This window comes from Phyllobates terribilis, unplaced genomic scaffold, assembly GCF_046119375.1.
Source record: "Phyllobates terribilis strain yellow unplaced genomic scaffold, ASM4611937v1 Scaffold_14__1_contigs__length_39327217, whole genome shotgun sequence".
Lineage (NCBI taxonomy): Eukaryota > Metazoa > Chordata > Amphibia > Anura > Dendrobatidae > Phyllobates > Phyllobates terribilis.
The window spans coordinates 23,706,868-23,726,045 of record NW_027362774.1 but is presented as its reverse complement, the minus strand read 5'-3'; the positions used below and the strand labels follow the sequence as shown (position 1 = coordinate 23,726,045).

Sequence of the window (19,178 nt, the reverse complement as noted above, 5' to 3'; positions counted from 1 at the left end):
GGACTTCACTTGGAACTCCGAACATTCCAACGGACTTCACTTGGAACTCTAAACATTCCAACGGACTTCACTTGGAACTCCGAACATTCCAACGGACTTCACTTGGAACTCCGAACATTCCAACGGACTTCACTTGGAACTCCGAACATTCCAACGGACTTCACTTGGAACTCCGAACATTCCAACGGACTTCACCTGGAACTCTCAACATTCCAACGGACTTCACTTGGAATGCTGAACATTCCAACGGACTTCACCCGGAACTCTGAACATTCCAACGGACTTCATCCGGAACTCCGAACATTCCAACGGACTTCCCCCAGAACTCCGAACATTCCAACGGACTTCCCCCAGAACTCCGAACATTCCAACGGACTTCCCCCAGAACTCCAAACATTCCAACGGACTTCCGGAGAAGTCCATGTTCGGAGTTTACCACCGGACACTAACTGTTCGGTACGAACCCCGAAGTTCAGGTTCGCTCATCTCTATTTATAGTCCATTGCCTTTGATTCTGTAGTTGTATTTATGTAAAGGTTAATAATAAAAAAAGCAAATACAGAATCAAGCAATACAAACATCAATATAAAGAAACCGTCTCCTGATACATAGAAAATAAAAAATAAGAAGACCAAAAGTAAACTAAAGAAATGAAAGCATCGAGATTAAGTCTTTTTTTTTTTTATCATTTACTATACAGAAATGTTTATGGCATGAATTACTATATTAGAAATATGTATACACAAGTACATGACAATAGTTTTTTTTTGTTTTGTTTTTTTACAGTAATGTATATTATACAATTCTACATATAATTTATATACAGATCTGAATGCAGCACCGGACTCATACAGATATAAAAACGCTGAATATTTTTTATAATCGTTTACCGGGGCGTTTCATATAGCTAATATAGTGTTATTAGTGTCTTTAACCCTTACGTGGATGGAAGTTATAACTCCCAAAATCCTTCACTAAAAAACACTGATACATCGTAACCCTTCTTAATCCTCTGGACAATCCCTATTCAAGCTTTGTACATAGTAAGTGGCTAGGTGTGTTATTAGCGAGGCTGCCAGATGTCCATATTCATCATAGATCGTCAAATTGAAGGAAAGGAGAGGTGGTTGATAAGAGAAAAAAAATATTTATCACTATGATCATTCATTGGGACCAAATAACCTGATATAACAAAAAGCTACAGTATTTATATCTGCTGGTAAATGACATCCACAGCCATATGCCAGGCTGAAAGCAATGCCAGGTATAAATATCACAAAAACCGTGGCAAAATCAATGCAACCGGAAATATAAAAGGTTACATATAAAATATGTATTTTGTTACTTGTCACCAAATCAGAACCCACAAAAAATCTGTATTATACTAGTCTAGTGGTGTCATTACACCAACAGTATCCAAAAAGTGCTATTTTAGGGTTTATTATGTGCATATGTGGTTTATAGCCCCCCTAGAATTTCATCCACAGTCACTAAATTGGATAAGAAATAAAGTCATAGATTAATAAATTCACACCCCCCATCAATTCCACTTTATTTCCTTCCACTGAACCAGGGCCATCGGATTCCGACGAATCCACCCCATATTGTGAAACGTCATCTTTTTAGTGAATAGCAAATCAACACTCATCTATTTTAACTTTCACATGTTCATAAAAGGACAAAAATGCCCAAAATGGCAAATATATCTTCTAGCGAAATCCCTACATAAAATCCAATATTCCGGTTTTTTTGTGTTTTTTTTAAGGACAACCCAAAATTCTGTGCCGTCTTCCGGCTGGTCTTCAGTTTTGCATTTATCAAAGTTTTATCGTTGCTTAGTCCTATACATCCACATTATCCATCTGAGAGGCTATAAAAGTAATCCCTTTTCTCATTTCAAGGGAACAGACGTTCGAATAATCAGATGATTGCGACGCACAATCTGCACGACACATAAAATCTAGAAAGAAAAGACAATGCAGCTTACTCCAAGTGCCTGTAATATCTTCATTATCGGGGAAGAACGTGTTCATTGGACTCTACCAGACGAATGTTTTTTTGTATTTTTTTTTGATTGGTCCCTTAGTCGTATTGCAGCAATCCGAAACGGATCCACGTTACCGAGGTTGTTACAGCACAGCTGTTGAGATGAACTTGCGTTGACGAGATCCTCATCCACGGAGAGAACCGGGCTGCTCTCTTGGCTAGGTCAAAAAGTTACCTTTCAAAAATATCACAAACTGGCAACAAAAAGTTATATGAAGTCTAATAATACTGGTTTGCAGGTCCTGAGGTTCTTGACGTCAAGGACTAGTGAACACTTCAATGGTGGCAAGGACATTTCAGCAAGCATCAGTCCAGAGGCTCCTGTTTTATCCTCATTGTGTTCGGCTGCGCCCTTCTATCCTCTCGGCACAGTACATATTCACTAAACTGCGAGGAGTCAACGCCACCCCCACAGGAGGCTGCAACGTGAAATCCTTTTTGAAAAAGTCTTTCAAGAACCTGAAAGAAGAGGAGGAAAATAGTTTACAGAAAAAGTTTTTCACTCTAGAATTCACATAGTTGAAATTTAAATGGATTGCCTCGTTTTTTGGAATGGGTAAAATTGCAAAAATTGTTTAAAATCCGGTCACAAGAATGGAGGAATTATTTTACCTCTGTAGTTTACTACTTATTAGGGATGACCAGAGCTTATTACCAGTGTGAGACATGTAATGACTGACAGTCTGCTCTCCTGATCTATATGTCTCACACTGGTAATGCCCCCTTTCATTTATAATAATCTTTGGTTACAGACCACTTCTCCTTTAGGGGTGACCAGTTTCCTAGGTAAGGAGCACCCGCTTGAAAACTCTTAGCTATAGAGCTTGGGCAAGCTCTGCTATAAAGCTGGCCAGATTGCTCCACCTGCTGAGCATTTTTACAAAATATTTTGAGCAATATGTCCGGGTGCCACGATCTGGACACTACCAATCTTCAGGATGTTAAAAGGTAAGGTCAACCCTTCTAAGCTGTCTATTTGAACGTGCAGGTCATAGAATCTTGAACAATATGATACCTTGATATCTGCGATCTGATGTCTTATTCCGGAGAAATCCATGTCTTTCTTAATATGTAAATGAGCTGTTAAGATCTATGGGCCAGACGTAGATCTCCCTGAGAATCTGCCTCCAGAGTTTATTGTAAATGAAAAGGGACATTACCAACGTGAGACATGTAGATCAGGAGAGCAGACTGCTGGTCATTACATGTCTCACACTGGTAATAAGCTCTGGAGGCAGATTCTCAGTGAGATCTATGTCCCACCCATAGATCTTAATGTGTATTTCTCTGGAATAAATTATCAGATCGCAGATATCAAGGTATCATTTTATTCAGCTTTCTCTGACCTGCGTGCCCATATAGACGGCTTAGGAGGTTGGATCCTTCTGACCGATTCCTTTTAAGGGACCATACTATAAAATTTTAAACTTTAGTAACGCTTTAAGCAAATATTCCATAATGGAAGCAGGACTGGAGAAAAGTCAGCGATTGAAATGTACGATGGAAGTTTAGGAATCTCAAGTATCCTATTTCTCAAGGAAAAGTTACATTTTTCCACCCCCCCCAACAAAAAAAAATTCCTGTTAATTGTTTCCCTAGGAGTTGAGACTGTCGATAGAAGAAAACTAACACGATACAGATGTAGCCGGTCCTGCATGAGTATCCACGGCCTCCAGATATCTATCATGACCATGTTACATGCACAGTGTCTCTAATATAGGCTAAACAATGGCCTCAAACTGAAACCCCAAAACCAAGATTCTGGAGAAAATCCTAGAGGTCTCATTAGCACAGTGTCACACGTGAAAACGCCATAAGTGCAATCAGTAGACAAGGCCCGGCCCTTCTATTCTAAATTCTATTATTTTTACAGATTCATCCCCCCCAGGGCCATTTCTACATCTGTCAAAAATGTTTGATTTCTTTCTTTAAGGTTCTGATAAATGACTATTGCAAAACTTCACCATAATGCAAACCCTCTGAGCTCTAGTAATCCAAAGGGTGGAAAACCCTGCAACTGCATCTGGCGGAAGATTTCTCTTCTTAAAGATGATATTGCTAATTTTATCTTTTTTTTTTTTGCAAGAAAGTTGTCAATCTGGAACAAAAAGAGATGTTATCAGCTAGAAATCTATGTGGTAATGGCACTTGTTAACAGTTTATGTGCTGGAGGCATCACGGCAGGAAGTCCCTATGGCCAGGAGGTGTGAAAGAACGTTACTTGGGAATGAGGTTATTTTGGAGCATATGACTCATGCCTACAAAATCACCTGGGAACAAAATGCCGCATAAGATGGTTAATATCGCATAGCATAAAAGAAGCACAAGTCTTAATTAAGCAGTTGTCTTATCAGAGTGCATATGGCTCATTGCAGACCTGGGCAAAGTGTGGCCCCCTGGCTGTTCCAGTCCAGCCCGCGGACCAAGACAGCCGAAAGGTTGAAACATTGGCACACGGGCTGCAACCTGCCATCCCCCAACATCCATCCACCACCCGTTATCACCACTCTCCGCATTCATGCAGAGGCAGAGCGCCGCGGGAGTGAGATGAGTATGTGGTGTTTTTTTTGTTTTTTTTATGTGCATGGGATATTTGTATGTATATAGGGGCTGTATGGGGCTCATACTGTATATAGGGGGGCATATGCTGTATATCAGAGGCTAAATGTGGCACATGAGCTACCGTATATCAGAGGCTATGTGGGGCACATACTGTACATAGGAGGCTATGTGGGGGCTCATACTATATATATATATATATATATATATATATGAGGCTATGTGAGGGCTCATACTGTATATGGGAGGCTGTGGGGGCTAATACTGTATATAGAAGGCGATGTGGGGGCTCATACTGTATATGGGAGGCTATGTGGGTGCTCATACTGTATATAGGAGGCTATGTAGGGGCTCATACTGTATATGGGAGGCTATGTGGGGGCTCATACTGTATATAGGAGGCTATGTGGAGGCTCATACAGTATATAAGAAGCTATGTAGGGGCTCATACTGTATATGGGAGGCTATGTGGGGGCTCATACTTATATGGGAGGCTATGTGGGGACTCATACTGTATATAGGAGGCTATGTGGGGGCTCATACTGTCTATAGGGGTCTGTGTGCAGGCTCATACAGTATATAGTGGGATGTCAACATACTTAATTCTGCTCAATATTAAGTCATACCATTAATATTAATATAAAATAATTATAATTAATATGTTAATATTAATATTGAGCAGTATTCATTTTAGCTTATTGGTTCGGACCTCCACAACAATCACGGTCTCTCATGTGGCCCCCTTTGGAAAATGAATTGCCCACCCCTTTCCTATTGGGATTTAGAAACAGGTGAAATCTCCATTTGGGACTGATCTCTAAAAGTGCTGAAAAGACCGACTTAGTGCTACCATGCATTACATTTTGCAACTGTAGCTAATGCATGGTTGAAGGACCCCAAAGGTACCTCTGCCTCAAAGGAGGAAACCACTGCTATATAGGATGTTCTAATTCAGGGGCCTGTTACAGATTTTGCAGTGGGGTCCAAGAGCTTCAAGATAGTGAGATTGTACAGGACTGCAATATTATTGACACGGACAGTACAGATGTGCACGAAGCTAGAGCACAGCTCCGTACACTTCAATGGGAGTTGTGCTGCACTACCCTATTGGATGCAATGCAATATATGGAGCTACGCTGTTCTGGCTCCCAAGATAAATCGTCAATATCGGAGTCCTGGACAACCCCTTCAAAGGCGTTTTCAGAATGTCCGCTAAATTTCAGCAGTCACTTTACATTACTGCAAATTACTGCATTCTAGATAAGCAGGTGGGACAGCAGCGCAATAGGGTCTTAGGTGAAGGAACAAGTAACTGCTCACCCACAACAGAGGAATCAAGACAAAATCAGTTGTGCTTGGAGAATAGGAGTGGTGATCTGCGCTGATGACGAGTTATTCCCAATATAAATCCAAAGGACGTGGTATAAGAAGTACAATGCGGTTTATTCTCAACGCGCTTCGAAGTTGGACAAACTTCTTCATCTCCACCATTTATTGGGGTTCTCCTGCTGAAGAAGTTAGTCCAACTTCGAAACGCGTTGAGAATAAATTATTTTGAAGTTAGATGGTTATTGGGAATACCTCATCGGCAGCGCAGATCACCACTCCTATCCTCCAAGCACATGCGATTACTGAATTCTGACAGTTTGCAATGTGCACACTATAAGGATATCGCTCTGGTACCCGCCTGGTAGAGCGAATGGTCACGTTCATGTGACCGCAAGTACGTGATTTGCATTGTTGCAGTAAGTTTTCCAGCTTCATTCTATTGAGAGAAGCTAGTCAACACGTGACCACAACCATGCGAATCGCATACTCGAGCAGGCAGACCGCACAGCAGAATCCAGAGAGTGTGTACATTGCACGCTGCATGGATTCAGCAGGGACATAAAGGTAATGCAGAAAGTAAGCCCAGATAACCTCATTACGCCTCCGGATATGGATTGGCCATATGTAATGTGTGAGTATCTGCACAGTGCTTGGACCTGTGGCGATTAACTGAACTTGTGAGCTTGAACATGACAACCACAGTCTGAACCATAAGACCTTATTCACACTTGATAGTAATAGTGCAGCACAAAACCAATGCAAAAAAATGCATATACAGTACAGACCAAAAGTTTGGACACACCTTCTCATTTAAAGATTTTTCTGTATTTTCATGACTTTGAAAATTGTACATTCACACTAAAGGCATCAAAACTATGAATTACCACATGTGGAATTATATACTTAACAAAAAAGTGTGAAACAACTGAAAATATGTCTTATATTCTAGGTTCTTCAAAGTAGCCACCTTTTGCTTTGATGACTGCTTTGTACATTCTTGGCATTCTCTTGATGAGCTTCAAGAGGTAGTCACCGGAAATGGTCTTCCAACCATCTTGAAGGAGTTCCCAGAGATGCTTAGCATTTGTTGGCCCTTTTGCCTTCAAGCTGCGGTCCAGCTCACCCCAAACCATCTCGATTGGGTTCACGTCTGGTGACTGTGGAGGTCAGGTCATCTGGCGTAGCACCCCATCGCTCTCCCTCTTGGTCAAATAGCCCTTACACAGCCTGGAGGAGTGTTTGGGGTTATTGTCTTGTTGAAAAATAAATGATGGTCCAACGAAACGCAAACCGGATGGAATAGCATGCCACTGCAAGATGCTGTGGTAGCCATGCTGGTTCAGTATGCCTTCAATTTTGAATAAATCCCCAACAGTGTTGCCAGCAAAGCCCCCCCACACCATCACACCTCCTCCTCCATGCTTCACGGTGGGAACCAGGCATGTAGAGTCCATCCGTTCACCTTTTCTGCGTCGCACAAAGATACGGTGGTTGGAACCAAAGATCTCAAATTTGGACTCATCAGACCAAAGCACAGATTTCCACTGGTCTAATGTCCATTCCTTGTGTTCTTTAGCCCAAACAAGTCTCTTCTGCTTGTCGCCTGTCCTTAGCAGTGGTTTCCTAGCAGCTATTTTACCATGAAGGCCTGCTGCACAAAGTCTCCTCTTAACAGTTGTTGAAGAGATGTGTCTGCTGCTAGAACTCTGTGTGCATTGACCTGGTCTCTAAACTGAGCTGCTGTTAACCTGTGATTTCTGAGGCTGGTGACTCAGATAAACTTATCCTCAGAAGCAGAGGTGACTCTTGGTCTTCCTTTCCCGGGGCGGTCCTCATGTGAGCCAGTTTCTTTGTAGCACTTGATGGTTTTTGCAACTGCACTTGGGGACAATTTCAAAGTTTTCGGACTGACTGACCTTCATTTCTTAAAGCAATGATGGCCACTCGTTTTTCTTTACTTAGCTGCTTTATTCTTGCCATAATACAAATTCTAACAGTCTATTCAGTAGGACTATCAGCTGTGTATCCACCTGACTTCTGCACAACACAACTGATGGTCCCAACCACATTTATAAGGCAAGAAATCCCACTTATTAAACCTGACAGGGCACACCTGTGAAGTGAAGACCATTTCCGGTGACTACCTCTTGAAGCTCATCAAGAGAATGCCAAGAGTGTGCAAAGCAGTCATCAAAGCAAAAGGTGGCTACTTTGAAGAACCTAGAATATAAGACATATTTTCTGTTGTTTCACACTTTTTTGTTAAGTATATAATTCCACATGTGTTAATTCATAGTTTTGATGCCTTCAGCGTGAATGTACAATTTTCATAGTCATGAAAATACAGAAAAATCTTTAAATGAGAAGGTGTGTCCAAACTTTTGGTCTGTACTGTACATGTAGTTTTTGCTTGCAATGGATGAAACCTTTGATTGTCTGTATTTTGGTTGCCCTAAGATATAACCAAAAAATATATTACTGAATGCTACTACTTCCAGTGCATACAGTATCGGCTGAGACGTCTGATCTCAGAGCAACATCTTAATACATTCCTATGATACATATTCCTGACTGGCAGCTTCAAAATGTGATACCTATTTTTCAAGTGAATTCCTATTGAAGCCTGAATCCTAGTTAGTAGTTATATAAGGAACATACACTTGTTATCAGTCCACGGGCAATTTTTAGAGGAACTTTCCTTTTGGAAAATAAAAAAAAAAGTATCACTTTATTTTTCAGTCCATACCGCAGGCACCATCATTTAATTATGAGTAAGACATAAATTATGCATTAATACATTGTTGCATTATCTGAAATGGCAGAACATTTTTTTTTAATATCTTTTTTTTCTTTGTTGGGGGGGGGAGTAATTGAACATATGGGAGGGTGGTCACAAGGTAAGGAGGCACAGGCTATGCATTTACTCGCACACGTTTTCTGCGTATATACATCCATTAGTAAGCAAAAGTTTAAGGCAGGTGTGAAAAAAAGGCTGCAAAGTAAGAAGGTTTCAAAAGTAGAAGGGTTAATAGTTTATTTTTATCAATTAACAAAATGGAAAGTGAATGAACAAAGGAAAAATCTAAATCAAATCAATATTTGCTGACCGCCCTTTGCCCTTTTGGCTTCATTAGTTCTTCTTAGTACTTGTCACTTGCACAGTTCTTGAAGGAACTTGGCAGGAAGACTGTTCCAAACATATTGGAGAACGGACCCCAGATCTTTTGTGCATGAGGCTTGTGCAGATCCTTCATGTGATCCTAGATGAACTGGATGATGTGAGATCAGGGATCTGTTGGGATGGATCATCACTTTCAGGACCTCTCGTTCTTAATGAGATGAGGTTGGGGGTCGTTGTCTGGTTGCAGAATAAATTTGGAGCGAATCAGAAGCCTCCCTGATGGTCTTACGTGATGGATAAGTATCTTCCTGTATTTCTTAGCATTAAGGACACCAAGACATGGGCAACATTGAGGACCCGAGATGCAGTGTTCGACCAAGGAAACAAAGTGCAACAGATGTATGGGGGCTCAGACTCTAAGGTAAAGGGGAAGTGGAGACCTCCTAGGCTGACCTGATATCTCCCTGACTCCCCTAAACGTCCCTATATTGATTCCGCACCAATCGCCGCACAGGAACCTTGCCCTGTTTTTCCCTGGCATTTGGATCTGGCTAGGGAAGGGGGGGGGGTGAGCGCTAGGCGATCCCCGCTAGCAACTAAAGACAACAAGGAGGAACAAACAAGGGAAGATAGCTTAGCTTTAGTTGACTTCAGAGAGATCCACACACGTCCTCTTAACACCACAGTGGAAGAAGTACTGCTCTGGCTCAAGCCTTCACAAGGGGTCATGTGAATATCGCCAGCACCTCCCTCTAGCAAACAGCAGGTATTTGAACACCCCGGCCAGGTAGTCAATTAGCAGGAGACAGGTAGCCACTGGGTCCTAGCAAGAGACAGATCTAGGAAGATGTCTGCAATGCCAAACGAAGTGATCTCCTGCAACCAACTACAGGGCGACTGTCTGTCACATCTGACACACCCGTGACAGGAATTGAGGCAAAAAAACCTATCTTTGAAAAAAGGCCAAGGAACTCAACTAGGCAAAAAAACTTAGGAACTAGGATGCAAAAGAATGGCAGCAGGTGATCAGTACTGAGGAGTCACAATGTGAAATATTTGGCAATTTGTCCTCTGAATGGCTGGTGAGTGGCACAATAATGAGGGTCTGAAAGTAGAGCACAGCGGAGGGTCCTGCAAGTTTGTGGCTACAATTCAGCAAATTGAATTGGGATTTTGCTCAGGATTAATGGTGCCCTCAATGCTGAGAAATACAGGCAGATACTTATCCACCATGTAATACCATCAGGGAGGAGTCTAATTGGCTCCAAATTTATTCTGCAGAAAAGAACGACCCCAAACATCAAACATACAGCTAATGTCATTAAGATTGAGGAGTCCTGGGGGTCGTGATCTGGCCCCCACAGATCTCACATCATCCAGTCTGTCTGGGATCACATGAAGGATCTGCACAAGCCTCATACACAGAAGATCTGGGGTCAGTTCTCCAAGATGTTTAGAGCAACCTCCTGCCAATTTCTTTCAAAACTGTGTACAAGTGACAAGAACCCAGAAGAAGTGATGAAGGCAATGGGCGATCACCAAATATCGATGAGATTTCAATTCCTCTTTTGTTCATACACTTTACATTTTGTTAATTATAAGAATAATAACTTCTGTTGTTGAAAGCTTTTTACTTTGCAGCATTTTTTTCCTCATCTGCTGAAAACGTTTGTGCAGTTCTGCATATTCAATAGTCTGGAATCACACATGCTGATTGTGTAGGCATGAGCTAAAGCCAGTAGCAAATTCAGAGGGAATGGGAGATATAAGGGCTTGTTTACATGTTGTGTTTTTGACACTTTTTCTTTTGTGCATTTTTGAATTTTAAGGTACCAGCAAAGGGAATGAGATTTCTTGACTCTCGTGCACATGCAACTTATTTCTTCTTCAAAGTGTTTTTTCAAATCTTCAGAATGTCAATTATTAGTTCAGGGTTTTTTGCAGCATTTTTTATACATTCAAATGAATGGGGAAAAAAATGCAAATAAGACGCGTCAAACAAACGCTTATTTTATAAAGCGTTTTTGCTGCCAACGCTCTGGTTTTTGGTTGTAGAAATATTTGTTGCAAATACTGAACGTGTGCACACACATTGACTTTTAAAACAGCATTCCTGGACATTTTTCTCTTCCTTATCCTTTTATACCAGCAGCACAGAATTAACCCTTTTAGTTTTTACTTATTGAGAGATGATGGAAGAAAGAAGGCTTGGGCATGTTTGATTTCAACATGCTCGATCCTCTTGCCAGTACCACCTATTGATAATACATATAAAGTTGTGCTCAAAAGTTTACATACCCCGGCAGAATTTTTCCTTTCTTGGCCTTGTTTCAGGGAATATGAATGATAACAAAAAACCTTTTTCTCCACTCATGGTTATTGGTTGGGTGAAGCCATTTATTGGCAAAGTACTATGTTTTCTCTTTTTTAAAAAATAATGACAACCAAAAACATCCAAATGACCCTGATCAAAAGTTCACATACCCTGGTGATTTTGGCCTGATAACATGCACAGAATTTGACACAAATGGGTTTGAATGGCTACTAAAGGTCACATCCTCACCTGTGACCTGTTTGCTTGTAATCAGTGTGTGTGCATAAAAACTGAGTGAGTTTCTGGGATCCAGACAGACTCTTGCATCTTTCATCCATCCACTGACGTTTCTGGATTGTGAGTCATGGGGAAAGCAAAAGAATTGTCAACAGATCTACAGGAAAAGGCAGTTGACAGCCCAGGAATTTACAGGAACTGGAGGCTTTTTGCCGAGAAGAATGGGCAGCTTTACCATCTGAGAAAATAAAGATCCTCATCCACAACTACGACAACAGACTTCAAGCTGTCATTGATGTTAGAGGGGGCAATACACGGTATTAAGAACTGGGGTATGTGAACTTTTGATCAGGGTCATTTGGATGTTTTTGGTTGTGATTTAGATTTAAAAGGAGAAAATAAAGTAGTTTGACAATAAATGGCTTCACCCAACCAATAACCAAGAGTGGAGAAAAAGTTTTTTGTTGTCATTCATATTCTCTGAAACAAGGCCAAGAAAGGAAAAATTCTGCTGGGGTATGTAAACTTTTGAGCACAACTGTATGCTTGGCTGAGCTATGTGTGTTATGGAACCCAGAGAACCGGGCGCTCCGCAGCCCCGATTTTAATGATACTCGGCCTCCGGTCCATTTATTGTTTATAGGACTGCTGGAAATAGTTAAGGGTGGTACTCCTCTTTCTCCTCCATTCCCATAGATAATAAACGGATTACTGGTTGAGCATGTGCCCTCCACTCCATTCAAGATGGCCTGTTCATAGGATCACTGATGGCCCCAGCAATCAGCAAGTTATCCTTTATCCCATGAATAGGGTATACCTTTTTATTTTGTGAATAACCCTTCAAGGATTGCCTGTGCGAAATACCCTCCTGATAAAGTAACTGCATGCTCAGCTGATCACCCTGGTCCCACAGCAATTAGGAGAGGGGCCGTCTAGTTTTGGGCACTGGGCATTATGCAATCAATTTGCTTCAGTGGCAAGTCCCTTTAAGAAGGTTTCTGGAATACGCATTGGGTCAATAAGCTTCCCATTTTCTGAGGGGTACACAAATAATTTAGTAGGGTTCCAAAACGTGATGATTTTTAATGGTTTCCAAAGCTCTAACTTACCTGCACAGAGTTCAATCTGCAGTAGCCATTGAGTGGAAACCTGATGACGTGAGTTGGGTCTTGGTTCCATCCGGCATTTACAGAGTTGCACATGACATCTCCAGTCTCGGGAAAGATCTCCTCTATTAATGCTTTTTCCCCACTCAGTGCAATCCTCTCTCCAAGATCGGGAGTCACCCGCACCACTAGACAGTCACACGGCTGGAAATGCTTCCGATGCTCCTTATCCTGTTTCCACCTCTCCAGTTCCTTCACCATAGGATGGAGCTGATAGTATTTTGCTTCTTCATATAATAGATTAAATTCCTAGGACAGAATAAAAGGAAAAGTAAGTCTATGTCTATCAGAGCTTTGGTGCTATTTTCCAACTATCTTGCCTATATTGCCATTACTCGGCCGCAATTGTTCAACCATTAAAACCTTATTTCTTCAGACCCCCATCCATATATTTTCTAAAGGTTATTCATATATATCAATTGTAAGAACACTGAAGCTAATTAAGAAGTGCTCATAGCCTCCCTGACATGTTTCACCTTAACTGGCTTCATCAGGGAACTGAGGCTAGACTGAGCTAAAAAAATATTGCCCCGAATACTCCAGAGGGGCACTGTCCTTCACTCCATTTTTATTTTTTTTCTGAGTCAAGCATGAATTTTCCAATCTTACTAGGTGTAGATATTTTGTACGTTCTTATTCTAAACTCACTGAATGTGTTTTTACATCTTCCTACTGGCCTGACATGTCAACACATTGCAATGATACCCCATACAGTTATGGATTTGTGAGAGGAAGCAAGGAGTCAGATCTATACCTGACATTGAGCTTGTAGCATCCAAATCCTGCAAATAAAGAAACTAAAGCGGACTGCCGTCCATCTCAGGAAGTATTTCTATGTGAAAAATATCACTAAATTCTTACTGAGATTATAAGAGCATTTTTCATGGACTTTTCTTGTATCCTACAACCAGTTTCCTAAAACAAAGAAGGAATATTTCCCTCTATGAAAGCACATGGGATTAGCTACTAGCGGCTGATATCTCTAGTCCTATTCTCCCTCTTAAAGAAAAAAAGTCTCTGAATTCAACATACATTAAAGTCCTCCGCACCTGGAAACTAAATGAACTTATACAAAAAAATATAATTTTGAAAATTAGTCATGGTAGAAGACGGGATTGAACTTTTAATAGTGAATTTCCATTTACAAAGTTACCGCGAGCTAATTAACTACCTACACATCGCAGCCCCTAGCAAACGTAATTACAGATGGCCGAGAGCCCTTATAACTTCTCGCTCCTCTTATACAAATTGCCGAAACACAGGTTGGATATTAACCAGCACCCGGATCAATAGGCTCTCATGCTGGAGACAAGCTGTTAACACTCATTTCACATTAGTCATCTCTGCATACTTTATAACTTCCGTATCAATACATATAGTCCAAGAACAAGTATAATTCACATCATATCTTGGGATTTCTTTTTTTTTTTACATTTTTACCCAAAATGTTGAAAGTTGAGGTTTAGTCGTGATGGGTCCTAAGCTGAAACATTAATGATTGATCAGATCGTTGGGGAACCAGCACCTGACACTGTACTACGGTTAGTACACAGTGTATACCGTACTACGTTTACATCCATCTGATGCTGCAAACTGCTGATCAATGGAGATTTCTGATGTCGGGTACCCACCGATTCGATATTGATGACCACTCCCGATGATACGCCATTAATGTCTAAGTAGTTGACAACCTCTTTAACCCTCGTAAACAAACTGCAACGTTAAACTTATTCTTGCTTTGCTGGGATTGGCATCAGAGATTGCAAATATAAGACTTTTATTAACGTACGTCTCCTGTTGGCTACTCCGTCTTTGCTGACATAATAAGAAATTAGACCTCGGCCATAGTAGTTAGTAGTCACAAGGGAAACAATGGCAGACGGGGTAACGTGCATTACCGCTTACTCAAAGGCTCTGTCCACACAACCCTTAGGATATTTTCCTTTAGGTTTCCATTGCTTTTTATGACAGAATGGAGTATTCAACTGCACTATCCTTATCGTTAGAAAAAAAATTAGCTTGTTGAATCCATTGTAAGATAATGGGATGCATCAGGTTTTTTTACATGGCCAATTTATCACAACTATAGTGGATTTGGAGGCTATGACCCTTACGTGAACAGAGCATTAACTACCGTACATTCCCCCAACCAATGGAATGTGATAATTCTTTTTCCCATACCCCAAATAAATGTGAATTACTGGTGATCGGAAACATTATGTCTTGTATTACATAATATTATGCATCATGTCACTATTCTAGAACCATACCCACTTTTGCAACTTTTACAAAAACTGTTATACCGTATATAATTACAGTAAAACAACTCGCTGTATTATGGCCGTAACCATTAATGGGACTAACCAACAATACTAGAGATTGCCCAAGGACAACAGTGGTACTTGAATAAAGAGAACTTTTTTCCAATTTCAAAAAGCTCTTTAAATAAAAGTGTTGTCCCAAACAAACAAATATATATTACCTATCCACAAGATAGATGATAAATATGTTCTCCTTTTGACCAGAGTTTGACCAGAGTTTGACCAGAGCTTGACCAGAGCTTGACCAGAGCTTGACCAGAGTTTGACCAGAGCTTGACCAGAGCTTGACCAGAGCTTGACCAGAGTTTGACCAGAGTTTGACCAGAGCTTGACCAGAGTTTGACCAGAGTTTGACCAGAGCTTGACCAGAGCTTGACCAGAGTTTGACCAGAGCTTGATCAGAGCTTGACCAGAGTTTGACCAGAGTTTGACCAGAGCTTGACCAGAGCTTGACCAGAGTTTGACCAGAGCTTGACCAGAGCTTGACGAAAATGTGATCCAATTTTCTCGGATGTGGAGAAAAAGTTTCTTTATCTTCTTCATTCAGTCTGTCCGTGAAATTCAGACCACACTAAGATGTCATTCAAGTGCGATCTGATGTTTTCCATGGACCCATATACATGAATGGGCGAGTGCTATCTGATTATCGGAGGCAATTCATGCATGCTGCAATTTTTTTACTCGGACCACTTGATCCGAAGAAATAAATCAGGCATGTGCACTGCCTCTTTGAATAACATTGCTCTGAGTGCGGTCTGATGTTTTGACGGATCGCACTCGGACCGAAACTATGATTGCCTGCATGAGCCCTTAGTGGCTGTTTCAGCAGCTGGACCTCGGTGATGAAGCATTTATCATCTCTCCTGTGGACAGGTGATATCAGGACAACCCCTTTAAAGAGAAACTGTCAGCACGATTTTGCAATGTAAAGACATGGCTGTAATGGCGCTGTTATATAGATTACATTGATACCTTGAAGAAGAAATCTGCTTTGTTGTTCATTTTTAATTAGCATATAAAGTTTTCTTCTTATGAGGTTTAGGTGCACAGGGCCTAGACTATGCTCCTGCCCCGACCTGCTCCGCTTATCTCCGGTGTCTGAACAACAGGTTACTGATTTAAATCTTGCGCTGTCGTCGTCAATGCTGTGGGCAGCGCCTATCTCCGGTGTCTGAACAACAGGTTACTGATTTAAATCTTGCGCTGTCGTCGTCAATGCTGTGGGCAGCGCATGCACAGATTGATTTCTTGGCTGGTCTACAATATAATGGCGGTGCATGAGCAGATTGAGATCTCGTTTTAGAGATGACTGAGCATGCCCATGACGCCATTTTATTGTAGACCAGCTGGGAAATTAATCTGTGCATGCGCTGCCCACGGCATTGAAGGTGCCAGTGCCAGAGAAGGGCAGGTCACTGAAAAATCAGTAACTTGTCATTGAAACAACAGAGGCAGGTGGCGGAGCCAGGCAGGAGGAAAAGACCCCCTGCTTAGTCTAGACCCTGTGCTCCTAAATCTTAGTAGCGGAAAACTACAAATGCTGATAAAAGAACAAAAAAAAGGATTTCTTCACCAAAGGTATCAATGTAATCTGTATTACAGTGACATTACAGTCATGTCTTTACATTACAAAATTGTGCTGACAGGTTCTCTTTATTTTTTAACCTATTGATCAGATCTATTCTGTGACTGATCGGCATAGTTACCACCATAAACAATATCAATTTCATTATTATGTAAACACTTTCTAAAGTAAACTTTGGTATTGTTATTGTTCTACACACTGACCCATATCTATATGCTTTTTTTTAATATGTATATATAAATTTTCCTGATCTAAGTATGGCAAGGTACCAACCCTTAAGATGCTATAAGTGCCATCTTGAAAACAACCTATTCCAGGCCGCATTTTTGCCAGCCTCACTACAAGTAACACATCAAAGGTTGAGAGAAGCCCTAGGTTATTTTCAGAGATCATAGTAAAAACCCTGTCGTAATGCTGACTTTTGGGCGTGAAAGCCGGAGCTGTCTGCGGCATTAAGGGGTATTAACAAGTAACACAGCCAGATGTAAAAGTTGTGCAATGGCTGAGGCCGGGCCGCCTTCTGAATGACGGCACTTAATGGTATCATTGTGATTTCTCATACGAGTGTTTAGCAACAACCAGTGTAAAGATGAAAACTATGTTATTCATTCTTATGGATACCAAAGTCCCAGCTCCCAAAAATACTCAGTCTAAAGCCACGGCCACACTATCAGTACTCGGTAAGTATTTTTTCTCAGGAGTGGGAGCCAAAACCAGGAGTGGGTGATAAATGCAGAATTGGTGACTTGTTTCTACTAGGTTAAGTGCCCACGTAGCGTTTTTGCGGCGTTTTTACGGCTGCGAAAACGCTTGTAAAACAGTCTGCCATGCAAAGCAATGTGAATTCGGATGTGCTGTGAACATGATGTGCTAATTATTGTGCCGAATTCGCATTGCGTTGCAAAACGCAGCATGACCATTTCTACCGCGATTACGCTGCATATTTGCGGCCATTGGGGAACATTGAAACGCAGCAAACCCGCAGGTATATGTGGATTTGCTGCGTTTCAATTAAATTCAAAGGCCGCGAATTTGCAGCGTAATCGTGGTGCGTGTGGTACCCGGGATGAAGGGGAGACTACAACTCCTCTTCATCCCGGCTACCACGCGGTGAAAAAAAGAAATAAAAAAGTTAAAAATAAACAAAACCGGTATATTCACCTCTCCGGCGGCCCCCGGTCTGCTCCCGACCACGTCCTCTCTCCTTGGCGTCCCGCGGTGCACTGTCAGGACCTGCGGTGACGTCATTTAGTCACCTGATGGTCACGCGACCGCTCACGTTGGCGGTCAGGTGATGGTCACGTGACCATCAGCTGACTAAATGACGTGCACCGCGGGCCGCCGAGGAGAGAGGACGCGGCCGGGAGGAGACCGGAGAGGTGAGTATACAGGTTTTTTTTTATTTTTAGCGTTTTAATTCTCTTTTTTTTAACTATAGATGCAGCATTTAAACCGGTTGCCGGTTGCATGGATTTATATTGTGTGAACAACTTGTCAAGCACTTTTCCAAGTGATGCTCAAAATCGCTTGGAAAACTGCTTGAAAAAACGCATGTGAAAACTCATGTAAAAACGCTGAAAAAACGCTTCTCTCTGGCAGAAAAAACGCATATAAGTCTATGCTTCACCTCTGTAATATGACAGCCGGAGGAACATGTCACAGAGAACGATTTCAGTGTGTTACAATATAATCGTCTATCGGAAACAATAAGGATACAGACAAGTGTGTGGGCCCTAAACTACCTCTATAGAAGAACATATTACATCACAGTCTACCAATTCATTGTTCATTATCAATTCTCACTCTGTATTACAAGGACGGGCAAATCTGCCAAACTTGAGATTTCTAAAAGAAATGCTTAAACAGCAACTATCTATGGAGTAAGAATCATTCATTTTTATAAGTCATGCAATATCTATCATCTATCTATCTATCTATCTATCTATCATCTATCTATCTGTCTATCTATCTATCCCTCTATCTATCTATCCCTCTATCTATCTATCTATCTATCTATCTATTATCTATCTATCTATCTATCTATCTATCCCTCTAGATATCTATCCCTCTATCTATCTATCTATCTATCTATCTGTCTATCTATCTATCTATCCCATATCTATCTATTATCTATCTATCTATCTATCCCTCTATCTATTATCTATCTATCTATCTATCTATCTATCTATCTATCTATCTATCTATCTATCCCTCTAGATATCTATCTATCTATCTGTCTATCTATCTATCTATCTATCCTTCTATCTATCTATCTATCCCTCTAGATATCTATCCCTCTATCTATCTATCTGTCTATCTATCTATCCTTCTATCTATCTATCTATCTATCCCTCTAGATATCTATCCCTCTATCTATCTATCTATCTATCTATTATCTATCTATCTATCTGTCTATCTATCTATCTATCCCTCTAGATATCTATCCCTCTATCTATCTATCTGTCTATCTATCTATCCTTCTATCTATCTATCTATCTAT

The 19,178-nt window shown here is 41.0% G+C and overlaps 1 protein-coding gene across 4 annotated transcripts in view; it reads right to left on the bottom strand.

Moving 5' to 3' along the window:
• Nucleotides 1–693: 693 nt before the first annotated feature.
• KCTD15 (potassium channel tetramerization domain containing 15) overlaps nt 694–19,178 on the bottom strand; it is a 49,775-nt gene continuing 31,290 nt past the window's right edge. For all 4 annotated transcript variants that reach the window (XM_073659775.1, XM_073659774.1, XM_073659776.1 and 1 more), the window contains exons 4-5: nt 12,716–13,021; nt 694–2,505 (exon numbers count right to left, since the gene is read on the bottom strand). In XM_073659775.1, the coding sequence (XP_073515876.1) occupies nt 2,353–2,505; nt 12,716–13,021 (459 nt within the window). In that variant the 3' untranslated portion in view covers nt 694–2,352. The remainder of the gene's footprint in view (nt 2,506–12,715; nt 13,022–19,178) is intronic.